This window comes from Apodemus sylvaticus, chromosome 7, assembly GCF_947179515.1.
Source record: "Apodemus sylvaticus chromosome 7, mApoSyl1.1, whole genome shotgun sequence".
Classification (NCBI taxonomy): domain Eukaryota; kingdom Metazoa; phylum Chordata; class Mammalia; order Rodentia; family Muridae; genus Apodemus; species Apodemus sylvaticus.
In genome coordinates this window covers 75704536-75730200 of record NC_067478.1, presented here as the reverse complement: position 1 = coordinate 75730200, position 25665 = coordinate 75704536, and the positions used below count along the sequence as shown (strand labels likewise).

The 25665-nt window shown below is 41.2% G+C and overlaps 1 protein-coding gene across 1 annotated transcript; it reads left to right on the top strand.

The window, feature by feature from the left end:
* Positions 1 to 336: 336 nt before the first annotated feature.
* Positions 337 to 23783, top strand: C7H11orf65 (chromosome 7 C11orf65 homolog). Its single transcript, XM_052189353.1, has 8 exons — positions 337 to 417; positions 3745 to 3837; positions 6035 to 6088; positions 13344 to 13550; positions 15099 to 15229; positions 17762 to 17932; positions 20642 to 20697; positions 23617 to 23783. Exons 1-8 carry the CDS (start codon positions 337 to 339, stop codon positions 23781 to 23783), a joined length of 960 nt encoding a protein of 319 aa, XP_052045313.1.
* The last annotated feature ends 1882 nt before the right edge of the window (positions 23784 to 25665 follow it).

The following is a 25665-nucleotide window of genomic DNA, read 5'->3' as shown; positions in this document are numbered from 1 at the left end:
TCTGGCAGGCAGGATGCTATACCTATAAGGATCAGAGTACAAATCCCAGCATCAACATGGGGTCACTCTCAAAAGTCTGTGACTCCAGTTCCAAGAGATCTGATGTCCCCTTGCAGCATCTATGGGCACTTGCACAACACACACACACACAAACACACACACAGATTATTTGAAAGACCTCCCATGCGAGGTACTTGATAGAAAACAGTGTAATATCATTTAAATACCAAGTCTCATTTCATTGTTTCCATTGAGTTCCAGAGACAGTTTCATAGAGGAGCATATGCAGTTATTTCAAGGTTCCCATTTTGCTTATTTTTCTTTTAGAACTTCCGAATGTCTGTGAAATATTCCCAAGATCACTCAAGGCAGGAAATAGCTGCGAGAATCATTCAGAAGGCCTGGAAAGCTTTCCTTGTGAGTTTGTTTATCTGATCCCTTGAGAGAGAACTTGTATTTCACCAAGTTAACGTAAATTGTGTGCAGTTCAATAGTTCTTTTGTGCATTTACACACGCTTGTACCACCCTTCAAGTTAGACGTTCACTATCCAGCTCCAAAAGTTAAAATTATTTCATTAGGTTCTAAAACATTTACATTCTTTTTAGTTAAGACAATGTTTTGGTGGGCACCCATGTAGGGAAGTGTGGACATGCTTGTACATGCTTGCACACGGAGGAGGTCACAAATAAACCTTACACGTTGTTCCTCAGGATGTAGTCTACTTTTGTTTTTTTGAGACAGGAACCCTCACTAGCCTGTAGCTTGACAAGCAGACCACAGCAATTATCCAGCAAGCCTCACTGACCCACCCATCTCTGGTTCCAGAGAATGATTGTCTCATCACATTGAACTTTTTGTTTTTGTTTTTGTTTGTTTGAGACAGGGTTTCTCTGTATAGCCCTGGCTGTCCTGGAACTCACTCTGTAGACCAAACGGTGTAAACTACTCTGTAAATCCACTTGCCTCTGCCTCCTACATGCCGGAGTTAAGGGTGTGGGCCACCCCTGCCCAGCCACATTCAGTGTTTTTACATGAGTGGTGGAGAATTTACATAGCAAGCATATTTATGAGACAGGGGAAACCCTGTCTCAAACAAACAAAAACAAAACCAAAAAGTTCGATGTGCGATAAGTGTCTTGTCTGGTGCTTATCAGGAGTGCCCTGCAGGGCTTAGGCCCCTTCAGTCACTGTGCCTAGGGCTTTGTGTGAAGCTATACAGCCACGAGACCACCATCAGATCAATCAGATCTTGCAGATCTACCATTTCAATGATGGCTTACGTTTCTTACAAGTTACAGGCAAAATATTATTTGGTCTTAGTTTTTAAATCTGTTGATGAACTCTGAATCTTTTAATAGGAGAATTTAGTCTGTTTACATCTAAGGTAGTTAATGACAAGTAGAAAGTCCCGGTCTTTGTTTGCTTGTTTATTTTGGTAATTCTCTTGACTGTTTTTCATAATTTTACCTTATTGATGGTTTATTGTTATTTGATGAGCAATCCTTCACTTCCCTTAGGTTCGCAGGCTCTAGTTGAGTTTATGCTTGCTTCCGAGTGCTGTCATGATCCTAGCTATCTTTTGTTCACCTTGGAGTTTAGAACTCTCTTAAACAGATTTTCACTTAACTATCAGTCTGTCACCTCAAGAATCTCATCCGTTTCCTTGAGATCATCATTTTATGTTTGTGAAGTATTTTGTGCCTATTGATCCTGCAGATCTCTGGAGCCAATACATTGCTCTGTCTTTTTTTTTTTTTTGCAAGACCTCTCTTATGCTCCTGCACTAAGATTTGCACACCCAGTACCCCCATTGATTTAACGGGGTAGCCTCTTAGGCAGTCTGTTCCAGACGATGGCTCTGACGGCATCAGTTTAGTGCACGGCATGGCTTGGTTCCCATCAAGCACTGTAGCATCCTCTTCACAGTGTCTCTATAAGAGATGACTTCAGGCACAGTGCGCCCCAGGGAGAGCCTGCGACATAAAGACACTCACTCTCTCTGGGGGCCAGCAAGAGTGGAGACGGTAGTGGTTCGGGTAGCTATGAGATGAACTGCAGTAGGAGTGAGTACTCAGGGTGTGGCTGCGCCATGGAGAGAACAGCAGCCTCTCTCAGACGTGGGCTTTCCTCAGTTACAGCGATGCTCTGCTTCTAGCAAAGCCTACTCGCTGCAGGTGTTCCACCTGTGCTGAGGAGCCTGAAGAGCGCCGTGTCAGGCTCTCCACTACCTCAGTGTCAGTACCCACAGGAGAAGGTAGCTGGAGCCAACTTTGGCCAGCAGCAGGGGTCACAGCAGTTCCTCACAGCTCCAGTGAGGCTCTAGTAAGCCCCAAAGCAGCTGCAGCCACACTCTGGGCCTCAGAATGCAAGTGCAGAGACCACCTGATTCTCAAGGTCTGTGCCTCCTCTTCCTGTTCATCAAAACTCCATCCTTTCCTACGCAGGTCAGGCACCCAACTAGCATAGCACAAGGTCAGTCTTCAAGGTCGGGTTGCATTTGCAAGGAAGCGGCCCAACAAGCCAGGGTAGTAGGTATCTGTGGAGGGGAGGGGTGTGTAGGGATTTCTGACTCCTACATGACAGTAAATGTCTCCAGGTGCCACTAGCTATAGCAGCCTGTGTGTTCACCTGGAGACATTGAAGTCCTTGTCCAAAATTCAGCCACTATGAGAGTTCTGATTGCTTATCTGACTACACCGCCAGCCAGGGAGAGCTGTTTAGCTTTTTGCTAGTAAAGGCTCCCTGTATCCTAGCTGACAAGAGTCTGCAGGGGCTCTCCTGTCCGCCCTCTCCTGCAGGAGGAAGGGAGCTAGGGAAGGAGAGGTAGAAATGCTTTTCTTTCTACACTGTCATCCCAAACACCTGAATTTCCCTCCCTCCTTCTCTTTACCTCCCTCCTCTCTTCCCTCTCTCCCTCCCCTCTTTCCCTTATTTCTCTCCCTCTTTCCCTTCTTTCCTTCCCTCCCTCTTTCCCTCTTTCCCTTCCTCCCTCTTTCCCTCCTTCTTTCCCTTCTTTCTGTCCTTCCCTCCCTCCCTCACACCCACCCACTTGCTTTGTTCCTCTCATTTAGTGTCTAGTCATCTCCTAAAGCCACTAACCTCAGAATGTAGCTATGCCTGTTCATTTGGTTCTTTTCAGAATAGGAGGGTGCTAGGCTGTTCTAGAACCCACTCCTTCCTCCTGAGGTGAATGGGGGCCTCTCTTATATAGTACCCTTGAGAAATTGTTATGTCAGGATAGCACCAGACTCCTAAAAAGAGCTGGAGAGAGTGTTTTATGGATGAGATTTTACCTTCAAAGGTATTGATCACCCCAGCCAAACCCACATCAGTGAGGAGTTTTTGCTTTCCCTAAATGGTGTTCAATTTGAAGCCCCAGTTCTCTAGTCCTGCAGGACTATTCACATCTGTGTTTCTGTGCAATTATGTGAACAGCTAATAAAAATAGAAAACCTAAGGCTAGCAGCATAACTCAATGGGTAAAGGCAGTCGCTGCCAGGCTGGTGACCTGAATTCTATCTCTGGGTCCCACAAGGTAGAAAGAAAGAACCAATACTCCAACAATGTCCTCTGATCTCTAATTGTGTGCTGGGGCACCCCTGTCCCAAATAAATAAATAAATAAATAAATAAATAAATAAATAAATAAATAAATAAATAAATGTAAAGAATTTTCAAAACAATACTCTTAGAAAAGCAGAGAATCTAGTTTTAACCATAAAAATCTGGGTTTCGATCTTTAGAATGTTTCCGTATTCCAGCATTTTAAAAGTCTGATCGACTTAAGAAGACAAGGGGAGCCCCGTCAGATAGTGAGGTACATTAACCCGAAAGAGGTAAGACTTTATTACTAACACACTATCTTCTTATCAGTTCAATGTTCTCATGTTTGCTTCTATAAAAACCTTTTATTGAACTATTACATACATATTGAAAACTCTGAAAGCGTAAATATATAATTAAATGAATTACCTCAAAGCAAACACCACCAAACTTTTTCCCAGTTCACTGTACTCACCAGTCACTTAGAACCCCTCCATCCAATCTAAGCATGCTCATTTTAAATTCAGCATTGTGCATTAGTTTCTACTTTAGGAAGCATGCCTTGAGGTGCTGTTCCCGTTGGGGTTGTTTTTTTTTTTTTTAATTGATGTTTTTTGTTTTTATCAACTTGACATAAACTCAGATCAGGAAGAGGCATATCTGTAGGGCATTTTCTTGAAAATGATTGTTGTGATGATGATTGACCTGGATAGCCTTTAGTTAGGCCATCCTTGATTGTAAAACAGGCTGAGCAAGCCACAGTGAGCAAGCCAGTAAGCAGCACCCCTCCATGGTCTCTGCATCAGCTTCTGCCTCCAGGTGCTTTATAAAAGGGGGGAGGGGGAAACCCTTGCTCTCTTGTTATTTGATGTCATCAAAGCAAGGAGGCCCTTTGCAGATGCTAACATCACAGCCTCCAGAACTCTAACAAGAAGACTTCCCGGTCACCAATATTCTGTTTCAGCTACAGAAAGTCAGCCATCATGCACCAGAACCTCTATTCCATTCCTGAGCATTAAACCAGAGAAATAAATTCAATAATCCACCAGAAGACAAGAAGTGCAGGTAGTACTCACAGCAGCTTTGTTTATAGCCCAAATTATAGACAAAGCTAACGTGAAACAATAAGAGTTGCCATGATGAAATATTAGTAACAAAATAGCCCACACATCTGCATGGATGGGCCTTACGCTGCCATCAAAGAATGAAACTGAACAAAAAGCCAGGCACCCAAATAGTACTCAGGGTATGGTTCTTTTTGTGTGAAATTTGAAAGCTGGATCACTAATCTGTGAGATAAAGAGATTTTTAAGGATATCCATCTGGGAGAAGTCACAGGACCACAATGCTGAAAGTGTTTATGATTTTCATATGACTTCCAGAGTCACAGAATATATACATGTGTAAAATCTCATGGAGCAGCACACGTGAAACTTGTCCATGCCTGATGACAAGTGCACACCTCTAATTCCAGCCCTTGGGAGGCAGAGGCAGGCGGATCCCTGAGTTCAAGGACAGCCATGGCTGCACAGAGAGAGATCCTGTCTTGAAAAAAACAAAAACAAAAGAATTGTCCAAAATTTAGTGAAAATGTATGAATTATACATTGCCATTCAGACATAAAAATGTATGCAGAATTTTATATTTCATATTTAATTTATAAAGGTTTCATATTTAATTTATAAAGACAGGGGAAAATTATCCTGAAAAAATGAATAGATTTTCAAACTATAATACCTATTTTCTAATCTAACCTAATGTAAAGGTTAGTTTACATAGTTTGATATGTAGGATATAGTTGTGAACTGTCCTCAGATAAGGGGTCAAGGGTTTTTTCCCCCATTTTTCTTTTAGGAAAAAAAGATCTATTAGCTTTATTATACATAATTCTTACAGTAATTTGAATCTTTTTGACTTAGCAAGAGCTAGTTAGGAAAAGTCCATCTAGAGTTGAACTTGAGTGGGCCAATTGTATTTTTCCTGAATTTACTTACAAGGTAATATTTTATAGGTAAGTCACATGTTTGAGGACTTATCGTTTCTGTTTTATAAATAACAAGTCACTTAGGATTTATATTTCTTTTATTTTTATCATTATTTTGAGGCAGAATCTCTATATATAGTCCTGGCTGTCCTGCTCAGAGTGCTTTGATCTCAGGGCTGGAGAAATGGCTCAGCAGTTAGAGCTCATCATGCTCTCCCAGAGAACCCAAGTTCAGCTCCCGTCATCCACGCTGGGTGGCTCACAGCAACCTGTAACTCCAGCTTCAGTGAGATGCAATGCCACCGCTCCCACAGGCACATGAGTGCAGGTGCACCCATAACTAAAAATAAAAATGTTTTGTGATTTAAATCTAATTACTTGAAGCCTATTCACCTGACCTGTTGTATGAACAGTAAATATCAGTGACTACTTTTAATTGATAGAATGAGAGATAGCCAAATGATGCTCATGGGATGCTGAAGGGACATTCTCCTGTTTTCCTATAGGCAGAGCTCCTAGATGCTGCTGCTGGCGTCCAAGTACGATTCAGATTGGGCGGGGTGAGTATGCATGAATCCTCACTTGGCAGGTTTGCTTTTCCCTTTTCTTGAAAATGCAATGTTTCCCTCACATAATATACCTTATGAATCATTATATAAACATTATCTATATATCATTGTCTATATCACATTATGTGATATATGACTTTATGTAATATATCACACAATGTCCTCTACTCTTTCCGGTTCCTCCCCTCCCCTCCCATCAAGTTCCTCTAACTTTCTATCTCTCATTATAAAACAGACTTCTGAGGGATCCTGATATAATATATGATACGGTATATGATATGATATAAACTTGAACACACCAGAACTGGACAAAAGGAATAGAAGGAAAAGAACCTAAGAGAAGGCCCAAGAGTCAGAGACCCACTGGTTTGTACTCAGGAAGCCATAATCTACATACAGAGGACTTGGTGCAGACCCCGGCAGCCCTGCGCTGCTGCCTCAGACTCAGAGCTTAGCTCGTGTTGGTACAGCAGGCCTTGGTTTCTTGGGTCCTTCATCCCTCTGGCTCTTAGATTCTTTCCACCTCCTCTTCCACAGAGTTCCTTGAGGCATGAGAGGAGGGATTTGGGAAGGCAAAGCCTCTCTGAAGTCAGTTGAACAAGGCACTGATCTATGAGTATAGAATGTCATTAGGAGTTATTTTATTGTTACTTTTTTTTTTTTTGAATCAGTAGTAGTTGCTTAACCTTTGGTCCCCAGACTATTTAGAGTCAAGTGCTTGGTGATCCAAGGAGAGTCAGATATGGGCCCCATCTAATGGAGTGAGCCTTAAGGCAATAAGATATTGGTTGGTTACTCCCAAAAGCTTTGTGCCACCATTGCCCTAGCATATCTTTTAGGCAGGACAGCATTGTAGATCAAAGGTTTGGTACTGTGTTGTTTACATTTCTCTTTTGTTAGTGTGCAGAGGACCTTCCTGTAACAAAGATGCTAGAACCTACATAGATGAAGGCCCTTCCTCATGTTCAGTGAGTTGTATAGGCGTTCTCTTCAGGAATGGGGGCTTCTTGTCAGTTTGTGGAGAGCAACCCTTAGCAACAGCCTGGATTGTCTAGGGATTCCCATGAGATCCCTTTGTGCCAACAACTCAGCTGCATGTAACCCAATCCTGGGACAGAGTACTTCATCTCTTGGCAAGAGATGGCCAGATGAGACTCTGTCTTCCCCATTGTTTGATGATCTCATTCAGATCACCTTCATATGTGTATGTCTTAGTTAAGGTTTTATTGCTGTGAAGAGACACCATGACCAAGGCAGTTCTTATAAAGGAAAACCTGTAATTGGGGCTGGCTTAGAGTTTTAGAGGTTTGGTCCATTGTCATCATGGTGGGAAGCATGGCGGCATGCAGGCAGACATGGTGCTGGAGACAGAACTGAGAGTTCTATATCCTGATCCAAAGACAACAGAAAGAGACTGTGTCACACTGGTGTACCTTGAGCATGTATGACTCAAAACTCTGCCTTCACAGTGATACACTTCCTTTAACAAGGCCATACCTCCTAATAGTGCTACCCTCTATTGGTAAACATTCAAACATGAATCTATAGGAGTCATACCTACTCAAACCACCACGATGTATATATTTTAGGAAGCCTCTACTGATTAGGATAAATACAGTACCCTAATTTGAATTATCCTTTAATTTTAGCTGTCTCTTCCAATATTCCTTCCTCATTCTTCTCTCCCATTCCAGTGCTCCATCTATGAATATCTATTCTATTTCCTTGTCTAACAAGATCTGTCCCCTCTTGTCCCTTACTTTATAGCTAACCTCTATGGTTCTACAGATTGTAGCTTGGTTATTGTTGACTTAATAGCCACATATAAGCGAATGCATATCATATTTGTGTTTCTGGGTCTAGGATACCTAATTTGGGACAATTTTTCTCATTCTGTTCATTTACCTGTGAACTTCATGATTTTATTGTTTTGTAATGGCTATGTAATAATCCATGGTGTAAATGTACCATATTCTCTTTATCCATTCTTGTGTTGAGGGGCATATATGTTGTTTCTAATTCCTGTATATTATAAATAGAGCATCAGTGGACATGGTTGGACAAGTGAAGAAAGACAAAACATCCCTTGGGTATATGCCCAAGTGTAGAGCCAGATATTGAGGTGGATCAATTCCCATCTTCCTGATTTCCATAGTGGCTGTACAACTTTGAAGTCCCACCAGCAAGGGATGAGTGTTCCCTTTCCTCTACATCCTCGCCAGCTATCACTTATTTTATTGATCTTAGCCATTCTGGCAGAGATAAGATAAAAATCTCAAAGCAGTTTTGATTTTCCTGGTGGTAAGGGTGTTGAACATTTAAGTGTTTCTCAGCCATTGGAGTTTCCTCTTTTGAGAATTCTCTATTTAGATATGTACCCCATTTTTGGCCGGGTGGTGGTGGCACATGCCTTTAATCCCAGCACTTGGGAGGCAGAAGGCAGGCGGATTTCTGAGTTCGAGGCCAGCCTGGTCTACAAAGTGAGTTCCAGGACAGCCAGGGCTACACAGAGAAACCTTGTCTCAGGAAAAAAAAAAAAAGAAATAGATATGTACCCCATTTTAAATTGGTTTATTTGTTTTGTTGATAAGTAGTTTTTTGAGTTCTTCCTGTATTTTGGATATTAGACTCTATCAAATGTGTGGCTGTAAAAATCTTTTCCTGTTGTTTAGGCCGCTGCTTTATCTGTCCTAATGGCTATGTACTGTGCATTACAGAAGCTTTTCGGTTTCATGAGGTCCCATTTATTAATTTTTTATCTTAGTACCTGTGCTAATAGTGTTCTGTTCAGAAGTCTTGTGCCAATGAGTTCAAGTCTACTCCCCACTTTCCTTCTCCTCTATCAGGTTCAGTGATCTGGTCTTATGTTGAGGTCTTTAATCCATTTGTGTTGAGTTTTGTGCAGAGTGATAAATATACATTTTTTGCATTCTTCTACATGCAGACATCCAATTTGACCAGTACTATTTATTGAAGATGCTGTCTTTTTTCCAGTGTATATTTTGTTTTTTTGTTTTGTTTTGTTTGCTTGCGTTGTTTTGTTTTGTCAAAAATCAGGTGTCTATAGGCATGTGGAATTGTATATCTGCATCTTCAATTCCATTCCATTGATCAATGCTAATACCATGCTGTTTTACTATAACTCTGTAGTAAAACTTGAAATCAGGGATAGTGATATCTCTCAAATACTTTCATTATTCATATTGTTTTAACTATTTTGGGTTTGTTTCCATATGAAGCTCGAAATTGTCCTGTCAAGATCTGAGAAGAACTGTCTTGGTATTGCACTGAATCTGTAGATTTGCTTTTGGTAGGGTAGCCATATTTACTATATTAATTTTATCTGTCCACGAACATGGGAGCTCTCTCCATCTTCTGATAACTTCTTTAATTTCTTTCTTCTTGATTAGATTTGTCCCAAAATATTTTGTATTACTGTGGCTACTGTGAAAGCTGATTCCATGATTTATTTGTATATAGGAGAGCTACTGGTTTTTTTTTTCTTGTGAGTTAGTAGTATGACTTCTCTCACTCTAATTTTTTTAAAGAATTATTTATTATTATATCTATGTACACAGTAGCTGTTGTCAGGCACACCAGAAGAGGGTGTCAGATCTCTTTTACAGATGGTTGTAAGTCACCATGTGGTTGCTGGGATTTGAACTCAGGACCTTCAGAAGAGCAGTCAGTGATCTTAACTGCTGAGCCACCTCTCCAGCCCTCTAATTTTTGTTTTTAAATTTAAGCACTTAATGCCACGAACTCGCCTCTTAGAACCGCTTTCAATGTATCCCATGAGTTTGGTTATGTTGGATATTCATTTTCATTCAATTCTAGAAAGTCTTTATTTCTCAAATTCTGGCTTTGACCCATTTTTCATTCAGAAGAGAGCCGTGTAGTTTCCATGAGCTTGTAAGCTTTCTGTTGTTATTGATACGCAGCTTTAATGTGCAATGGTCAGTTAGGATGCAAGGAGTTATTTCAACTTCCTTGTATCTGTTGAGACTTGCTTTTCATCCAGCTCTGTGGTCCATTTTGGAGACAGTTCCACGAAGTGCTGTATATTTACTGTATATTGTTACTCTGTGTTTGGGTGAAATGCTCTGTACACACCTGTTAGGTCCATTTGGCGTATGATGTCAGTTATCTCCAGCCTTTCTCTGTTTAATTTCTGTCTGGATGAGCTATCTGTTGATGAGAGTGGGGTGTTGAAGTCTCCTTCTCTCAATGTGTGATATTCAACATGTAATTTAATCTGTAGCAGTATTTATTTTTATAAATTTGGGTGCCCTTGTGCTTGGTGACTAGGTGTTAAGAATCACAGTGTCCTCTTGGTGGACATTTTCTTTGACAGGTGTTGATGTGTTCTTCCCTACCTATCTCCTCTGATGAGTTTTGGTTTGAAGGATATTTTGTCACATATTAAAATGGCTCCACCTGCTTGCTTCTTCTTCTTCTTCTTTTTTTTTTTCTTTTTTTGGTTTTTTCGAGACAGGGTTTCTCTGTGTAGCCCTGGCTGTCCTGGAACTCACTCTGTAGACCAGGCTGGCCTCGAACTCAGAAATCCGCCTGCCTCTGCCTCCCAGAGTGCTGGGATTACAGGTGTGTGCCACCACCGCCCAGCTACCTGCTTGCTTCCTAAGTCAATTTTCTTGGAATATCTTTTTCTATCCTTTTATGCTGAGGCGATGTCTATTCTTGATGTTAAGATGTGTTTCTTGGATATAGCAGATGGATCCTGTTTTTTCATCCGTTCTGTCTTTTTATTAGAGAATTGAGACTATTGATGTTGAGAGATAGCAACAAACAATATTTGTTGATTACTGTTGTTGTTGTGGTGGTGGTGGTGGTGGTGATGTGTGTGTGTGTGTGTGTGTATGTGTGTTCCTTCTTTTGATCTGCTGGGATTATTCCCTGTGTTTTCTTGGGTGTGGTAAACCATTTTAGGTTGGAGCTCTCCTTTCAGCACCTTCTGTAGGGCTAGATTTGTATATAGATAATTGCTTAATTTGGTTTTATGATGAAATATCTTATTTTCTCCATCTATTGTGGTAGAGAGTATTGCTGGGTGTAGTAGTCTGGGCAGACATCTGTGGTATCTTTGAATCCTTACAACATTTCTGCAAGGCCATTCTAGTGTTTATATTCTCCCTTAAGAAGTCAGGTGCTATTTTAAAAGGTGTGCTTTTTATATGTTACTGGGTCCTTTCCCTTTCAGCTTTTAATATTCTTTCTCTCTTCTATATGTTTAGTGTTTTGATTATTATGTGCCTAGGGGAATTTCTTTTCTGGTCCAGTCTATTTGGTGTTCTGTATGTTTCTTATACCTTGATAGATATCTTATTTTTTAGAGTTCTTTATTATAAAGATGACTTTATTGAAAATATTTTCTGTGCCTTTGACCTGTATTTATTTTCCTTCATCTATTCCTATTATTCTTAGAGTTGGTCTTTTTACGGGGCCCCAAATTTTTTGGATTTTTGGTGCCAGACTATTTTGAGACTCAACATCTTCTTTGCCCAGGGTATCCATGTCATCTATTGTGTCTTTGATACATATGAGTCTCTTTTCCACCTCTTTTTTTAAAAAAAGATTTGTTTATTTTATGTATATGAGTACATTGTAGTTGCATAGGTGGTTGTAATGAGCCATCATGAGGTTGCTGGCAATTGAACTCGGGACCTCTGCTCACTCCTGCCCTGCTTGCTCTGGCCCAAAGATTTATTATTATATGTAAATACACTGTAGCTGTCTTCAGACACACTAATGGATGGATATCAGATCTCATTATGGATGAATGTGAGCCACCATGTGGTTCCTGGGATTTGAACTCAGGACCTTTGGAAGAGGAGTCAGTACTCTTAACCACTGAGCCATCTCTCCAGCCCTTTTTTCTACCTCTTATATTCTGCTGGTGAGGCTTGCTTCTGAGATTTCTGTTGAAGTTCCTAAACTTTTCATTCCAAGATTTCCCTCAATTTGTGTTTTCTTTATTGATTCCATTTCCACTTTCAGGTCTTGGACTTTTTTTGTTGTTGTTTGTTTTTTTGTTTGTTTGTCCCAACACTGTGTTTTCATAGATTAAAGGGTTTATTCATTTCTTTTTAAAGAACCTCTATCATTCACAGTGACTATTTTTAGGTCTTTTGCTTGTGCTTTAGCTATAATCTATTTCTTGGGACCTGCTATGGTAGAGTTGGTGGGCTCTAGTGGAGATATGGTTCTGGCTATTAACTGTATTTTTATGCTGCTATCTAGGCATCTTGGTTTGGCAAGATTGCAATTCTAGGTGCTGATACCTATTCTTGTCTTTTTTTTTGTGGGTGTTTTGTTTCTTGGTTTCTGTTGCCCTTTTTGGTTCTTAGGAGATTTAGTGGCTGTGTGCTGGCTGATAAAAAAGTGTTGGGATCCTGATAGGTGTGACCACTGGGGGTTCCAAGTAGAATGGGTTTCTAGGTATTGGGAGCTGACATGTAAGAATGGGTATGGGGTAGGAGGAAGGTGTTAACGGGATCCACAGGAAGGAGGAGGCCAGGGGCTTCCACCAGGATCTGCCTAGTCCCCTAGGAACAGGGGGACAGAGAGTGGGGAGAGTCATAGTAGGAGGTCTGCTCAGAGCTGGGGATGAGACTGGGGGATTGGGCTTGGAACGATGAAGGAGGTGAAGATCTTCAATGGTCAGGAAGTATCTTCTGCTGGAGTTAGGATCTAGGATAAAGCAGTGGGGGGGGGGCAGGTAGGAGGTGAAGATCTATGTGATCTACCTGAGATGGGCTGGGGGGAAGGTCAAAAAGGGAAAGACACAACAGGCGATCTGTTACAGAACTAGGAATGAGAGTGGGGGACTGGGTTTAGTGGAGAGGAGGGATAGGTGAAGATGTGCAGTTAGCCTACTGCTTCCCTGGCCTGAGTAGCCTGAATTCCCTGGAGATTCTACTGGAGTTGGGGGCTGGGATAAAGCAATGAGTCTGGGGGGGGGGGAAGTTAGGAGGGGAAGATCTGTGATGCCCTGGAGGTGGGGGCAGGGGGGAAGGGATGCCTCAGCAGGTGCTCTGCGGCAGTTAGGGTGAGGATTGGTTTTGGAAGAGCAGAAGAGAAGAGCTGTAGTTGGCCAGCCTGCTTCCTTGGCTGAAGTCCTCATTTGGTACTTTTAAAGCACACTTACATAAAGTTTAAAAGAATTTTTAAAATGTGACCCATTTCTGTTATTGCATTACAATGATGTTTTGAACTCTCCCATCTACAGGTTAAATTCCCACCTGAGATATACTATAAGATTTTTACTCACAGACATATTGAAGATCTGTGTGCTAACAGCCCCAGAGATTACACAAAGCTTCCAGCAAGATACACATCTCATAACAAAGATGATCCACCTCAGGCGGAGGACAACAGCAACAGTGGCTGGTACCGCCGTGTAGAGAACAATGGCTGGCGGCCTGTTTCCTATAGGGTAGGATGGTGGAAAACACTCATCTTTAGTTTATATATTTAGAAATTCATCTTGTGTTTGAAAATTAATTTTGAATTTTAAAAATAATAATTGTAATTTAATTGGAAAAAATGGCCTAGCTCTTCTGAGGTTGTTCATTTAAGGATAACAATTTATCTTTTTATTTGCTTAAATTATTTTGTGTGTGTATGTGTGTAAATGATGTCTGTGCAAGCATGGGCAATTATGTGCTCCAGTGTTCATGCAGAGTCAGAGGACGACTTGTAGGAAGGAGTTGGCGCTCTCCTTCCACTGTGGGGTCCTGAGCTAATACCCCTGTCAGCAGGTTTCAGTGGTATTTTTACACAATGGGCCATCTTGCTGCCTTTCTTACATTTATCTTTAATCAGTAATGGATATTTCTCCACTGCATGTGAAATGAGCCAATTTAAACCAGATTATATTAAAGGCAAGTTTATTGGGAATTTGCTCTCTTCCAAGGACCAAGGACAGGGAAGTCACCAAGTGGAAAGAGGGTGGAGAGAAAGAGAGAGGGGGGCACGCATGCAGAGAGAGAGAAGAGGAGGAGGGAGAGGGAGACCAAAATGTCTGGATTATATAGAGAAAAGCGCAGCCCATCACCTGGGCTAGAAAGTTCAGGGTTAGGGCAGGGTATGCCAGGCAGGGACTGGGAGATGCTGGGACAACCTGGAGGCCAGGTCTGCTGTGGTATGTAGACTATGCACCTCAGCGCCTTGTCCTGGTCTGTCCTTGTCCCGGGGTTTAAAACCAATCAGGTTTGAAACTAGGTCATGTTTATTTTCTCTCTGCTAACCGTACACTAAAAACACAGATTATAGAATGCTGTATACTTAGATACCAAATGCTTAAATGTTTCAGATGTTTAAAATGCCCCAGGTGGGAAATAACACTCATTTAGCACTTTATTGCATGTATGTCATGTGTTAGCCTAGTTCCAGACACCAAGAACAGTGGTAAGAAGACACAGTTCCTTCCCTCACAGAGGATACCTGTTCCTAGAGATAGTCAAGTAGGCAGGATGCTTGAGTGCAGTGTGGTAAGTGATTAAACAGGGCAAAGTGCTGGGGACACAGCAGACACTTTCTAGTACTTGTATTGTGGGGAGAGGGGATAAATTGGAACTGGGGAAACGACCAACCAGCGAGGAGGACATAGTACAGGCACTTCTCCTGTTCTGGGTGGGTTTAATCCTCGAGGGTTAGAGTCCTGAAAAGCCAGCAGTGCTAGGAGGGACAAGGTGTGCTCAGGTGAGGTGAGACAGACATACTTAGAATAGTTAACTGTCCATTCATTCATCAAGAACCAAGGGAATACCTCGGAACATGAGGAGTTTGTCAATGTTGCTCTAACGTGATTCTGGAATGTGATGTTCATAATGTAATTCGAGCGGCCTTGAAAAGGCTGTCTTCTCTTATGCTCCTTCCTCTCATGCACATTCCTATCGTCTTCTTGTCTAGAGAACTTTCTAGAGTTACAATCACAATCAGTATTTTAATTCTGTACATGATCACCTTTGCTTTGCCATAGTTTTGGATGCCAACTGAAAGCGAAGTGTTGGACAGCACGAAGGAAAGTGAATTTCACTTCTCTAAACTGAAGAGGAAGCAAGATCTGGAAAAGAAAAGAAAAATTAAAAAAATTGAGTGGATGAGGCAAATGTAAGTCAATGACTCAGTCATATTAAAGAAATATATGGTATTTTTGAGGAAAAGAAACAGAATTGAGTAGGGTTCACAGAGTAATTGTAACCACAGCATTGTGCTTAGCATAAATGCAGAGGTGACTGGGGTTTAGACCACAGAGCTGAGAAACAGGTCCACACATACAACGTGAGTCTTTTTTTTTTTTTTTTTAAACAAAGTGCATGGCTTATTTTCTGCTGCTATGATAAGGTGATCAGGCCACAGCAACTTAGAGGAGGAAGGATTTATTTTAGCTTCCAGGTTATATAGTCCATCACTAAGGAAAATGATGGCCAGAAATCAAGCATCACTTGGAGTACAAACCATGGAAGAACGCCTTGTGCTGGCTCATCCTTAGCTCAGAACCCCCTGCCCAGAGAACTGAGTGGAGCAGGGCAGTCTGACTCTTCCTACACCAATTAACAGTCAAGACAACTCCCATAGACATATCCATAGGCCAATCTGCTTTAGACAATTGTAGGTGATTAGGACAGTTACTACAGGATTGTGTTTAGAGAAGATAATTCTGTATTTTTGACTGGGAAATAAGTTTGATTCATTCAAGGTTATTTCTGGTAAGAGTTTTCTCCTGACTTTTGTTGTTTTCCAGTTGTTATATGGCCACTGCTTCTTCCTATCTTGTTTAGTTTGATGGTTGGGAGAGTTTTCAGCAATCGGAGAGTTGCACTTTCTCTTTCAAAGACTGGTGAGGGTTCTGTTTTTTTGTTTTGGTCAGGTCTCCTGGCATTTATTACACTTTTATATGAGATGCAGGTCTTCCCTGAGCTTTTCTCGAAGGTCAGGTCTAGTGCTGAGGTGGTGAGTTCCCTCCACTCTTGCTTGTCTCAGCAAGTCTTTGCCTTACAGAACGTTGTTTGTACTGCCCTTTCACCTCACGGCAATCCTCAAATGCTTGACTTACAGGCATGAGCTATCAGTCCCTGCTTTATGTGTATTAGATTCTACCAGGGCCCTTGGGCCTCGGTACCTGCACAGCTACACCTTTCCCCAGGTTAGAGACATTTGATTGACAACGCTCTGTGTCATCTTGGAGCAATTCAAAATTTTATACCACTGCCATGTCTATCAGAGTTTTTCTTCATCCTCCCCTGCATATCTAAGATATCACAAAAGCTTCTTTATGTTCATTTTTTTTCTGGTTTAATGTGATGGTGAAGCTGTTAGTGGCATATTTAATTCGAATTAGTGAATTCCTCACTTGGGAGATTATTTTTTCATGATCTATAGCTGCTAAATGTTTCATTTATAAATTTTTGCAATCATTTAATATTCTGTATATAATTTTCCTGTATCTCCTTGAGTTTCGTTAGATTTGTTAAAACATTTAATAGTATTTCATTAGTACATTTTTTAAGTCCATGGTTAGAGTTCCGTTCCCTTGGAAGCATAATGTTACTTTTTCTCCATACTTCTGTGTCTACTCCTGGTGGATCAGTTGGGCTAACTTTATAAAGCAGCTCTTGGAGTTAAAAAGCCATCTCCCTGAACTTGTCTCTTTGAATGTTGGCCTGGCAAAGGCTACTGGCTTTGTTTCCAGTTGGCCATAGACAAACTCAGCAGTGGCGTTGAAGGAATCCATTTTCCTCTGCATGTCAGCATGGAGCCACCCATATGACTGTTTGTACACTAGGTTCCCAGCACACAGACTGCTGTGGGTACCAGGACTGAGGAGCATAGTGGGGTTTCCTTGGGCACTGAGAGTGCAAAGCATCAATTTTATGTCCTTTTACCACAGGCAAAGGCTTCTCTGGGCATGTCTTGTAGCTTAGCCTAGTAATGATGACAGTCTGGTGCCGCTGACACATCTGTCTCCTCAGTGAGTTTCTGTGTTCTGTGTTTTTAGTAATGACTATTAATGTCTCTCTCTTTGTGCTTTGAGGGAACGATGGCCTAAGAGTAGTGCTTAAAATAGCATCATACAGACAGAAGGGAGGGTGTGCTGAGTCAGATTTGAATGCTGTCTTCCCCCATTTTTTACTAATTTCCTGACCTTGAACAATTCCTTAACTTCTCCAAGTCTCAGTTGCTTATATAAAAGAAACAACCACCACAAATGGCTGACTTTTAAAAGAAAAACAAGAAAATGATGCAATGGATCTGACACAAAGATGTGAATAAACAGACCTCCTCTCCCTTCCTATCTGCCGTTAGCCTCATGATCTTGTAGAAGTCACCCATTTCCTCCTGGATTTATTCCCTGGCCTAAAAAAACGAGAGAGCTAGCTTAGTCTCTGAGATTCTTCTATTCATAACTTGATATAGATTTTCTTTGAATCTGAAACTTATGCCAGGTAATTAAGTGAAGTCTTTCTGGCTAGTGATTAAATTAGCCCAGGGATATTCTATCATGCTGGTCTTAGTTTAGAAGCATATAGAAGAAAAACATAATTTATAATTTAAATATAAACAACAAGGTCACTTATCAACTGTGTCTCCCCCTAGTCACTTATTGCAATAAATGTGTGTTGCTTCTTTCTCTTGATTTAGGTACTACATGGGAAGCCTGGAGGCCAAGGCAACAGATCATGAGACTCTAGGTCTAATTCAGAAAGCAACAAAAGGCCTAATCAAGAGTATTGAAGATGGTGGAGTGGATTCTGTGATGGAATGGGAAGTAGATGAAGTGCTGAACTGGACGAATACACTCAACTTTGATGAGTAAATACAGAGGGGACAAAACCCTGTAGTTTTCTTTCTAAAATTTTCTGTTTATAGGTTGAACCTAGTCTTGGGGTTATGAACCTAGTCTTCAAAAATAGTATTATTTATCTCAACAGAAAAGGAAAAGCTGGTTTTGAGAAAAGAAACTTATAGTAAGGCAGAAGAATACACGTGAGCAGCTATGTCTACTTAATTCTACCTTGGGACTTAGAAACAAGACTAAGACCATAAGATTAATTATGTAAAGAATAGCTTAGTTTATATGGTCTAGTCATTTTAGATATTGAAAAACTGTATCAGTAACATAAACGACCATTGAAAGGTATCATCAGAATTTTGTGCAGTGGACATTAGGCTGTTCAGTTCAGTCATCAAGTACCACTCAAAAGCTGGGGGGTGGGGGTGGGAGTGTGCACTTCAACTGACCAGTATGGCTAGTACCAAGTGTTGCCAAGAGTGCAGAGTGGAGCCTTCACAGCCGGTGGGCAGAAGTGTGTGGTGGCTCAGTCACTTTGGAAAATGGCTGGTAATTTCTCAAATTTGCTATATAATCCAGCAATTCCATTCCAAAGTGGGAATAAAGAAAACTGAAAATATATGTCCACACAAAGAACTAGCCTCAATGCTCACAGAAACATTTTATAATGAGGAAAAAAAATAGAAGCAACCTTGATGTCCATCAGTTGACTAGCCAAGTTAAATGCAGTATGTCCACATAATGTAATTACTCAGCAGTAGAACATGGAAATACTGATGCGTGCCGATGTCAGGGAAACTGTTAAATGAAAGCAGCTTAGTTACAAATGATTTCCATGTGATAAATGCAGATTAAGTACATTTAGAGACACCATATATTAGTGGCTACCTGAGGCTATGGAACTGGGATTACAGGAAGATCATAGGTAAGGGATATTGAGCATATCCTCGGTGTGACGATGTTTGGAAACTGACTGTGGTGAGGAGTGCACGATTCCGAATATACTAACCATCTCCAAACCACACACTTCACATGAGTGGATTGCAAGAGCAAACAAATTTCAAAACAGCAAAGCTGTTAAAAGTGTCAACATGTATTCAGCTATAAGAATTGTGGATATTGCATTGGCAAAGAGAAAAGTTATAAAAATGGTCAAGAAATGGAGATGCTAACAGTGAGTTAACACTTGGGCAACTCAATGGAGCTGGCCCTGGGAGCGAAAACACTGGTGTGAGAACAGGAGGCCTGGCCCTACCTCCTCCTGATGGCCTAGGTGGAGCAGGGACAGAGAGCTCACCCTGTGGTGCACATAAGGAAGCGCCAGCAGCTGACCAGCTCAGCTACCACCCAGGCCCAGATCCAGGGCTTTGAGTGGGCTCACTCCAAAATCCACATTATCTGTGAACTGTCAGATCACTTGAAAGTGCTAGTCCCACTGAGCCAAAGCTGCAGGATCCCATGACGCGGGCTAACAGTAGGGTAAGGAAGAGTCCTAGTAGAGATCTAATATCTATGGTACGGCAGAAGCTAGATATCATTAATCTAACCAAACCAATGACTCATTGCAATGAACATTTTGCAAGTGAACATGTGTGGACAGAGGGACAGATTTTGGGACACACTGTGATACACTACAGCTTCTATGATGAGATATTCTTGATGCTTTGGTGTTTTTTGTTTTGTTTTTTTCCTTTTCTTTTGAGGGGGAGATTGCAAAGGTGGAGGGCAGATATTGAGGGGATGGGGAGATGAGCAGGACTGGGGTGCATGATGTGACACAAAGAATCAATAAAAGTTGGGGAGATAAAAGGGGACAGGAAGAATCAAGGTGTCAGTCATTGACAGAACATGAGAAAGAGACCAGAGGATGTCAAAGGGGAAACTTTCCATTTTTCAGAGATGTCTTTGTCATTATGCCTGTGGAGACGTTGCTATGGTCAAACCTCTGTGCTGCAGTCTCTTCGGTTAGATTCTGTGTGTAGTGAGATGGAAACATGTACTTTGAAATAGTGAGAAGTAACCAAAGACCCACATTTGCTTCTTAGATGTTTCCAAATTATGTACTTTTCAGTTCATTCCAATTAAGTATAAAAAAGGCAAAATTTTAAAATGGACCCTGATAAGAACTTCTAGGTGAAGTGGGTGATTATTGGGAAGATGCTAGCTGTGCTCTGACCACAGACAAAATATCTGATGCAAGGTCAAACCGTTCAGCCACCTGCTCCTACGGCAGGAATAGGCAGCTGTTTCTGTCGGTTTTTATAGCTTCCAGTCTCCCTTATTGTTATCTTTGTTTATAGTTTGTTTAATGACACATTGTTTAGGAAAAATCTGAATGTGGAATTTCTCCCTACAGGAAAATCAGTAAGTCAGTAATTTCTTGGAATGGCTAAAAAAATATGGATTATACTTACAGATGAATTTGTTTTAAAAAGGCCCCATTGTTTCATTTTGAGACAAAGTCTTACTCTGTCATCCTGGCTGTCTTCAACTCAGAGATATGCCTGTCTTCAGAGTTCTGGAATCAATGAACCATGCTTAGAAGGTTCCATTTTAATCTCTTGTAAATCCATGTCCTGGAGGTTGTCTTAGAAGCGTGTAACCTACTAGGAGGTGGTAAACTCATGAAAATCAAACGCTGAGACTAGTGAAGATGTCATCATTAAACATGTGTTAACTAATTTATTATTTAGTAGAAGTCAACTCAATGCCCATATGATATGCTGCAGGTATATTGCAAGCTGGAGAGAAACTGCTACAAGCAACTCTTCAGCTAATTTAAAAGGTAGGTGTTTTTTTTTTTCCTTTTTTCTTTTTGTGTGCATGAACATTTTGCCTTCATTTAAGTGTGCATGAAGTGCCTGTGGAGGCCAAAAGAGGATATTAGATCCCCTGGAACTGGAGTTACAGTTAGATGTCCTGCTACAATGGTTGCTGCAAATTGATGCAGGTCCCCTGGAAGAGCACTGGATGCATCCTTCCAGTCCAAAGCAGGCGATTTTTAGCAATACTTTATTGGAAATCCATGAGCCCAAATGATAGTCTTATCGGCACATATGTCTATGGCACTGAATTTGGGCTACACAACTTTGGCTCTCAGCAGGTCACATTTCCAGCCACCTGCCTAGGGAATCTTTGGAACTGTGAATGAAAGACACACGTGTGTGCGCACATACACACACACACTAATTTTTAAAATGCCTTGGCTACCTCAAAGGCTGAGCACTCTTAAGCCCTCTGCTGTTACCTGTTACCTCAGGCCCAATCAGGGAAGTGGCCAGCGGCTACTTACCTGGATTCTTACAGGGCTCAGTGGCTTTATCTCCCGCAACTTGTAACCCACTGCTTAATGGCGATCGCCTCCTCCTCCCACACAACTCTACAGATGGTTGTGAACACCATGTGGTTGCCAGGATTTGAACTCAGAACCTTCAGAAGAGCAGTCAGTGTTCTTAACCGCTGAGCCATCATTCCAGCCCCCCTCCCCCACAACTCTAAGGGTCCCACCCATCTCCCTTTGCCCAACCATTAGCCTCTGGTATCTTTATTGATTGACCAAAAACCAGCTGGAGACAAGGGCCTTTATTATTTGGACATACAGATTCCTGATTGAATCAAAGCAATAGAACCAATATCCAAGGAGATAGCCTTTTAGCATCAAGAGTTTTTATGCACATACATGGGTATAAATGACTGTCATCTGAAAATAGGTTTTCTATGTTATTTAAGGCTGAATAACTTTTTTTTTCCCATTTTGGTTTTTTGAGACAGAGTTTCTTTGTGTATCCCTGGCTGTCCTAAAACTCACTCTGTAGACCAAGCTGGCCTTGAACTCATGAGATCTGCTTGCCTCTGTCTCCCAAGTGCTGGAATTAAAGGCATGTGACACCACCACCCAGCTGGATAACAGTTTTTCTTTTTTTTTCTGTCTTTTTGTGGTTTTTCGAGACAGGGTTTCTCTGTGTAGTCCTAGCTGTCCTGGATCTCACTCTGTAGACCAGGCTGGCCTCAAACTCAGAAATCCACCTGCCTCTGTCTCCTAAGTGCTGGGATTAAAGGCGTTCACTACCACTGCCTGGATTGGATAACAGTTTTTAAAGTTGCATAGCTCATGGTTTTGTTAATGATCTCCAGTGGGCAAACTTGACTTGGCAAAAAGAATGCCTCCAAATGTTGAAAATGTTTGATTCCACTAATGTTCCAGTAATAACACTATGCCTCAGAAATAACAATGATCTCAATATGTCTTAGAGTTTCTATGCTGTGCAAAAACACTAGGACCAAAAGCAACTTAGGAAGGAAAAGGCCAATCTTAAAGGGGACATTTCCCAATTAGGAGTCTCTCTTCCCATGTCTGTGTTTGTGTCAAGGTGACAAAAACCAACCAGCACAATAACCGAAGCCTGTGATTACCGGTGACCAGAGTGTGACTTCGCCACCTTATATAAGAAGCAGCCAGGCAGAGGTTATATTGTGGAGTCTGGGTTTGAGATCTGGTTCTGCAGTTTCCTAACTGTGTGATCTTTAGCACACTAAGTAGTTCAACTCTTCATTTGTAAAGCAAGAATAACAATAGTATCTATACCTAGCTCATGGATTGTGAGCTTAGATTAGTGCTGGCCATGGAACAGCTTCGGATGCTGCCCAGCACACATTACCCCATCAACAGGAGCTGTCATTCATCCTCATTAGCTCGTTCACTTACTCTCAGCTCATTGGACCACCCAGATCCACCATGATTGGCTTTTCTAACTTCTGCAATGGCTTCCTTGCTGTTACTCCTTGAGTCCATCCTGCATACAACAGATAATGTACAACAGATAATGTGAACTCTTAGCAATTACAACGAAGAATGAACTGACTTGAATTTTCAAGCAAACATATGAAACAGGTTCCATTATCTGCATTTTATGAGAAAGATGGTAGAAAGATGTTATGACTTGCTCAAGGTCAGTCTATGTTAGGATTTAAACCGAAGCAGGTTAAGAAGCTCTGTTTCCAAACAGTATGCACCATCACATTTAATCCTCATACAACCAAGCAGGGCCTAACTAGTGGGTAAGACCACTTGCTCTGTAAGCTTGAAGCACTGTGTAAGAAAGGCTAGGAGTAGCCTGTGGGTGCTTATAAGCTCAGCATTAGGGAGTAGACACACGTAGACCCCAGGAGCTCACTAGTCAGTCACCATAGCTCTCAATCAATTAATGATCCTTACATCATCCTCTGGCCTTTATGAGGGTATACACATACCATGAAGCAGGTTCTACCACTATCTTTAATTTTACAGATGAAGACTTGGGCTTACAGAACATAAATGATTGTCCCAAACTAGAGAAGTAGTAGTTAGTAGGCCATGCCTAGAACTCAGGCCCCACAGAGACCTATGTAGAGACAGAGTGGTTAAAGTAGAACAGAGATAGGGGCATTTAAGAGTTTCAAGAGTTTCTGTTAAAACACGGTAAGAACACTTGCTCAAAGTGTGAAACAAAGGACTAAAGGACAAGACTGTGTGTGTGTGTGTGTGTGTGTGTGTGTGTTGTTTGAACAGGGCTTCTCTATGCAGCCCTGGCTGTCCTGGAACATGCTTTCTATCAGACTGGCCCCAAACTCAGAGAGCCATCTGCCTCTAAGTGCTGGGACTAAAGGACTCACACCACACCCACCCAGCAGGGCATTGCTCTAACTATCTGTCATTTCTCTTTAGATGTCAAGCTTCAACGAATACAGAAAAGCCTGCAGAGTAACATCTATGAAGCGGAAAGAAAGGAAGCAGAGGAGTCAATATATTATGATTCTAATTACTATGAAAATGTTAATACAAAACAATCATTCACTAGATTAACACCTGAATCCAGGTTTGGAACCATATAACCATAAAGGATTTCTTTTTCTGAGCAATGGCCCTTCAAGGCCACTTTCCAGCAAAAACCAAGAAACTACTTATTCCGACTACAACGACTTGTGTATGTCTTACTTTTAGTTAAGGGATACTGAAGAAATACTACCCTGGACAGTGTATAGTTCCTCCTGGTATTCTGATAAACTTAATTGTTTGACAGCTATACTTAAAATAAAGATACTTTTTTTGGCATTAAAAACCTTCCAATGCAGTTTTGCCTGTAGGGCAGTTGCTCAGCGCAGGTCTCACTCACTCACTGAACACTCCTTCTCCATACGGCCCTTACTTATTTTCTTCCTGACGTTTCCACTGAAGTGTTTTTTGTTTTGTTTTGTTTTTTTTTTTTTGTTTTTTGTTTTTTTTTTTAATTCTGCACAGGTAACAATCTACACATTGATGGAGAATGGTATATTTCATAGCATGTATGTGGCATGTGCCAACTGAGTCTGGGTGGTTGATGTCTGTCCACCTTTGGGTGTGTATGCCACAGTGTATGCAGAATGCATGACCATCTTTGGTACTGACTTCCTTTGGAGACACTCAGAAGTGACCCCACTGAGCCACATGGCAGATTCACTCTGCCTGTCCTAATTCACTCCCCCCACCCCATATCTACACACACATTTTGTTTGGTTTGTGATAATGTGCATTGTTTATAGTGTGACAGCATCTTGTGGTTTTGATGGCTTAACATTTTTTTTAAAGTTTTTCTTCTTCTTTTTTTTTATTTTTTTTTTCATTTTTTTTCTTTTTTATTTTTTTTATTCGATATATTTTTTATTTACATTTCAAATGATTTTCCCTTTTCTAGCCCCCCACTCCCCGAAAGTCCCATAAGCCCCCTTCTCTCCCCCTGTCCTCCCACCCACCCCTTCCCACTTCCCCGTACTGGTTTTGCCCTATACTGCTTCACTGAGTCTTTCCAGAACAAGGGGCCACTCCTCCTTTCTTCTTGTACCTCATTTGATGTGTGGATTATGTTTGGGGTATTCCAGTTTTCTAGGTTAATATCCACTTATTAGTAAGTGCATACCATGAGTCACCTTTTGAGTCTGGGTTACCTCACTTAGTATGATGTTTTCTAGCTCCATCCATTTGCCTAAGAATTTCATGAATTCATTGTTTCTAATGGCTGAATAGTACTCCATTGTGTAGATATACCACATTTTTTGCATCCACTCTTCTGTTGAGGGATACCTGGGTTCTTTCCAGCATCTGGCAATTATAAATAGGGCTGCTATGAACATAGTAGAGCATGTATCATTATTACATGGTGGGGAGTCTTCTGGGTATATGCCCAGGAGTGGTATAGCAGGATCTTCTGGAAGTGAGGTGCCCAGTTTTCGGAGGAACCGCCAGACTGATTTCCAGAGTGGTTGTACCAATTTGCAACCCCACCAGCAGTGGAGGAGTGTTCCTTTTTCTCCACACCCTCTCCAACACCTGCTGTCTCCTGAATTTTTAATCTTAGCCATTCTGACTGGTGTAAGATGAAATCTCAGGGTTGTTTTGATTTGCATTTCCCTAATGACTAATGAAGTTGAGCATTTTTTAAGATGCTTCTCCGCCATCCGAAGTTCTTCAGGTGAGAATTCTTTGTTTAACTCTGTACCCCATTTTTTAATAGGGTTGTTTGGTTTTCTGGAGTCTAACTTCTTGAGTTCTTTATATATATTGGATATTAGCCCGAAAAAAATGTAGTGTGATCTATCTATCTATCTATCTATCTATCTATCTATCTATCTATCTATCTATCTATCTAATCTGAGTACTATTTATCCATAAAAAGAATAAAATCATGTCACCCATCATCTGTGGCAAAATAAAATGGATCTGAAGGGCATCATGTTAAGC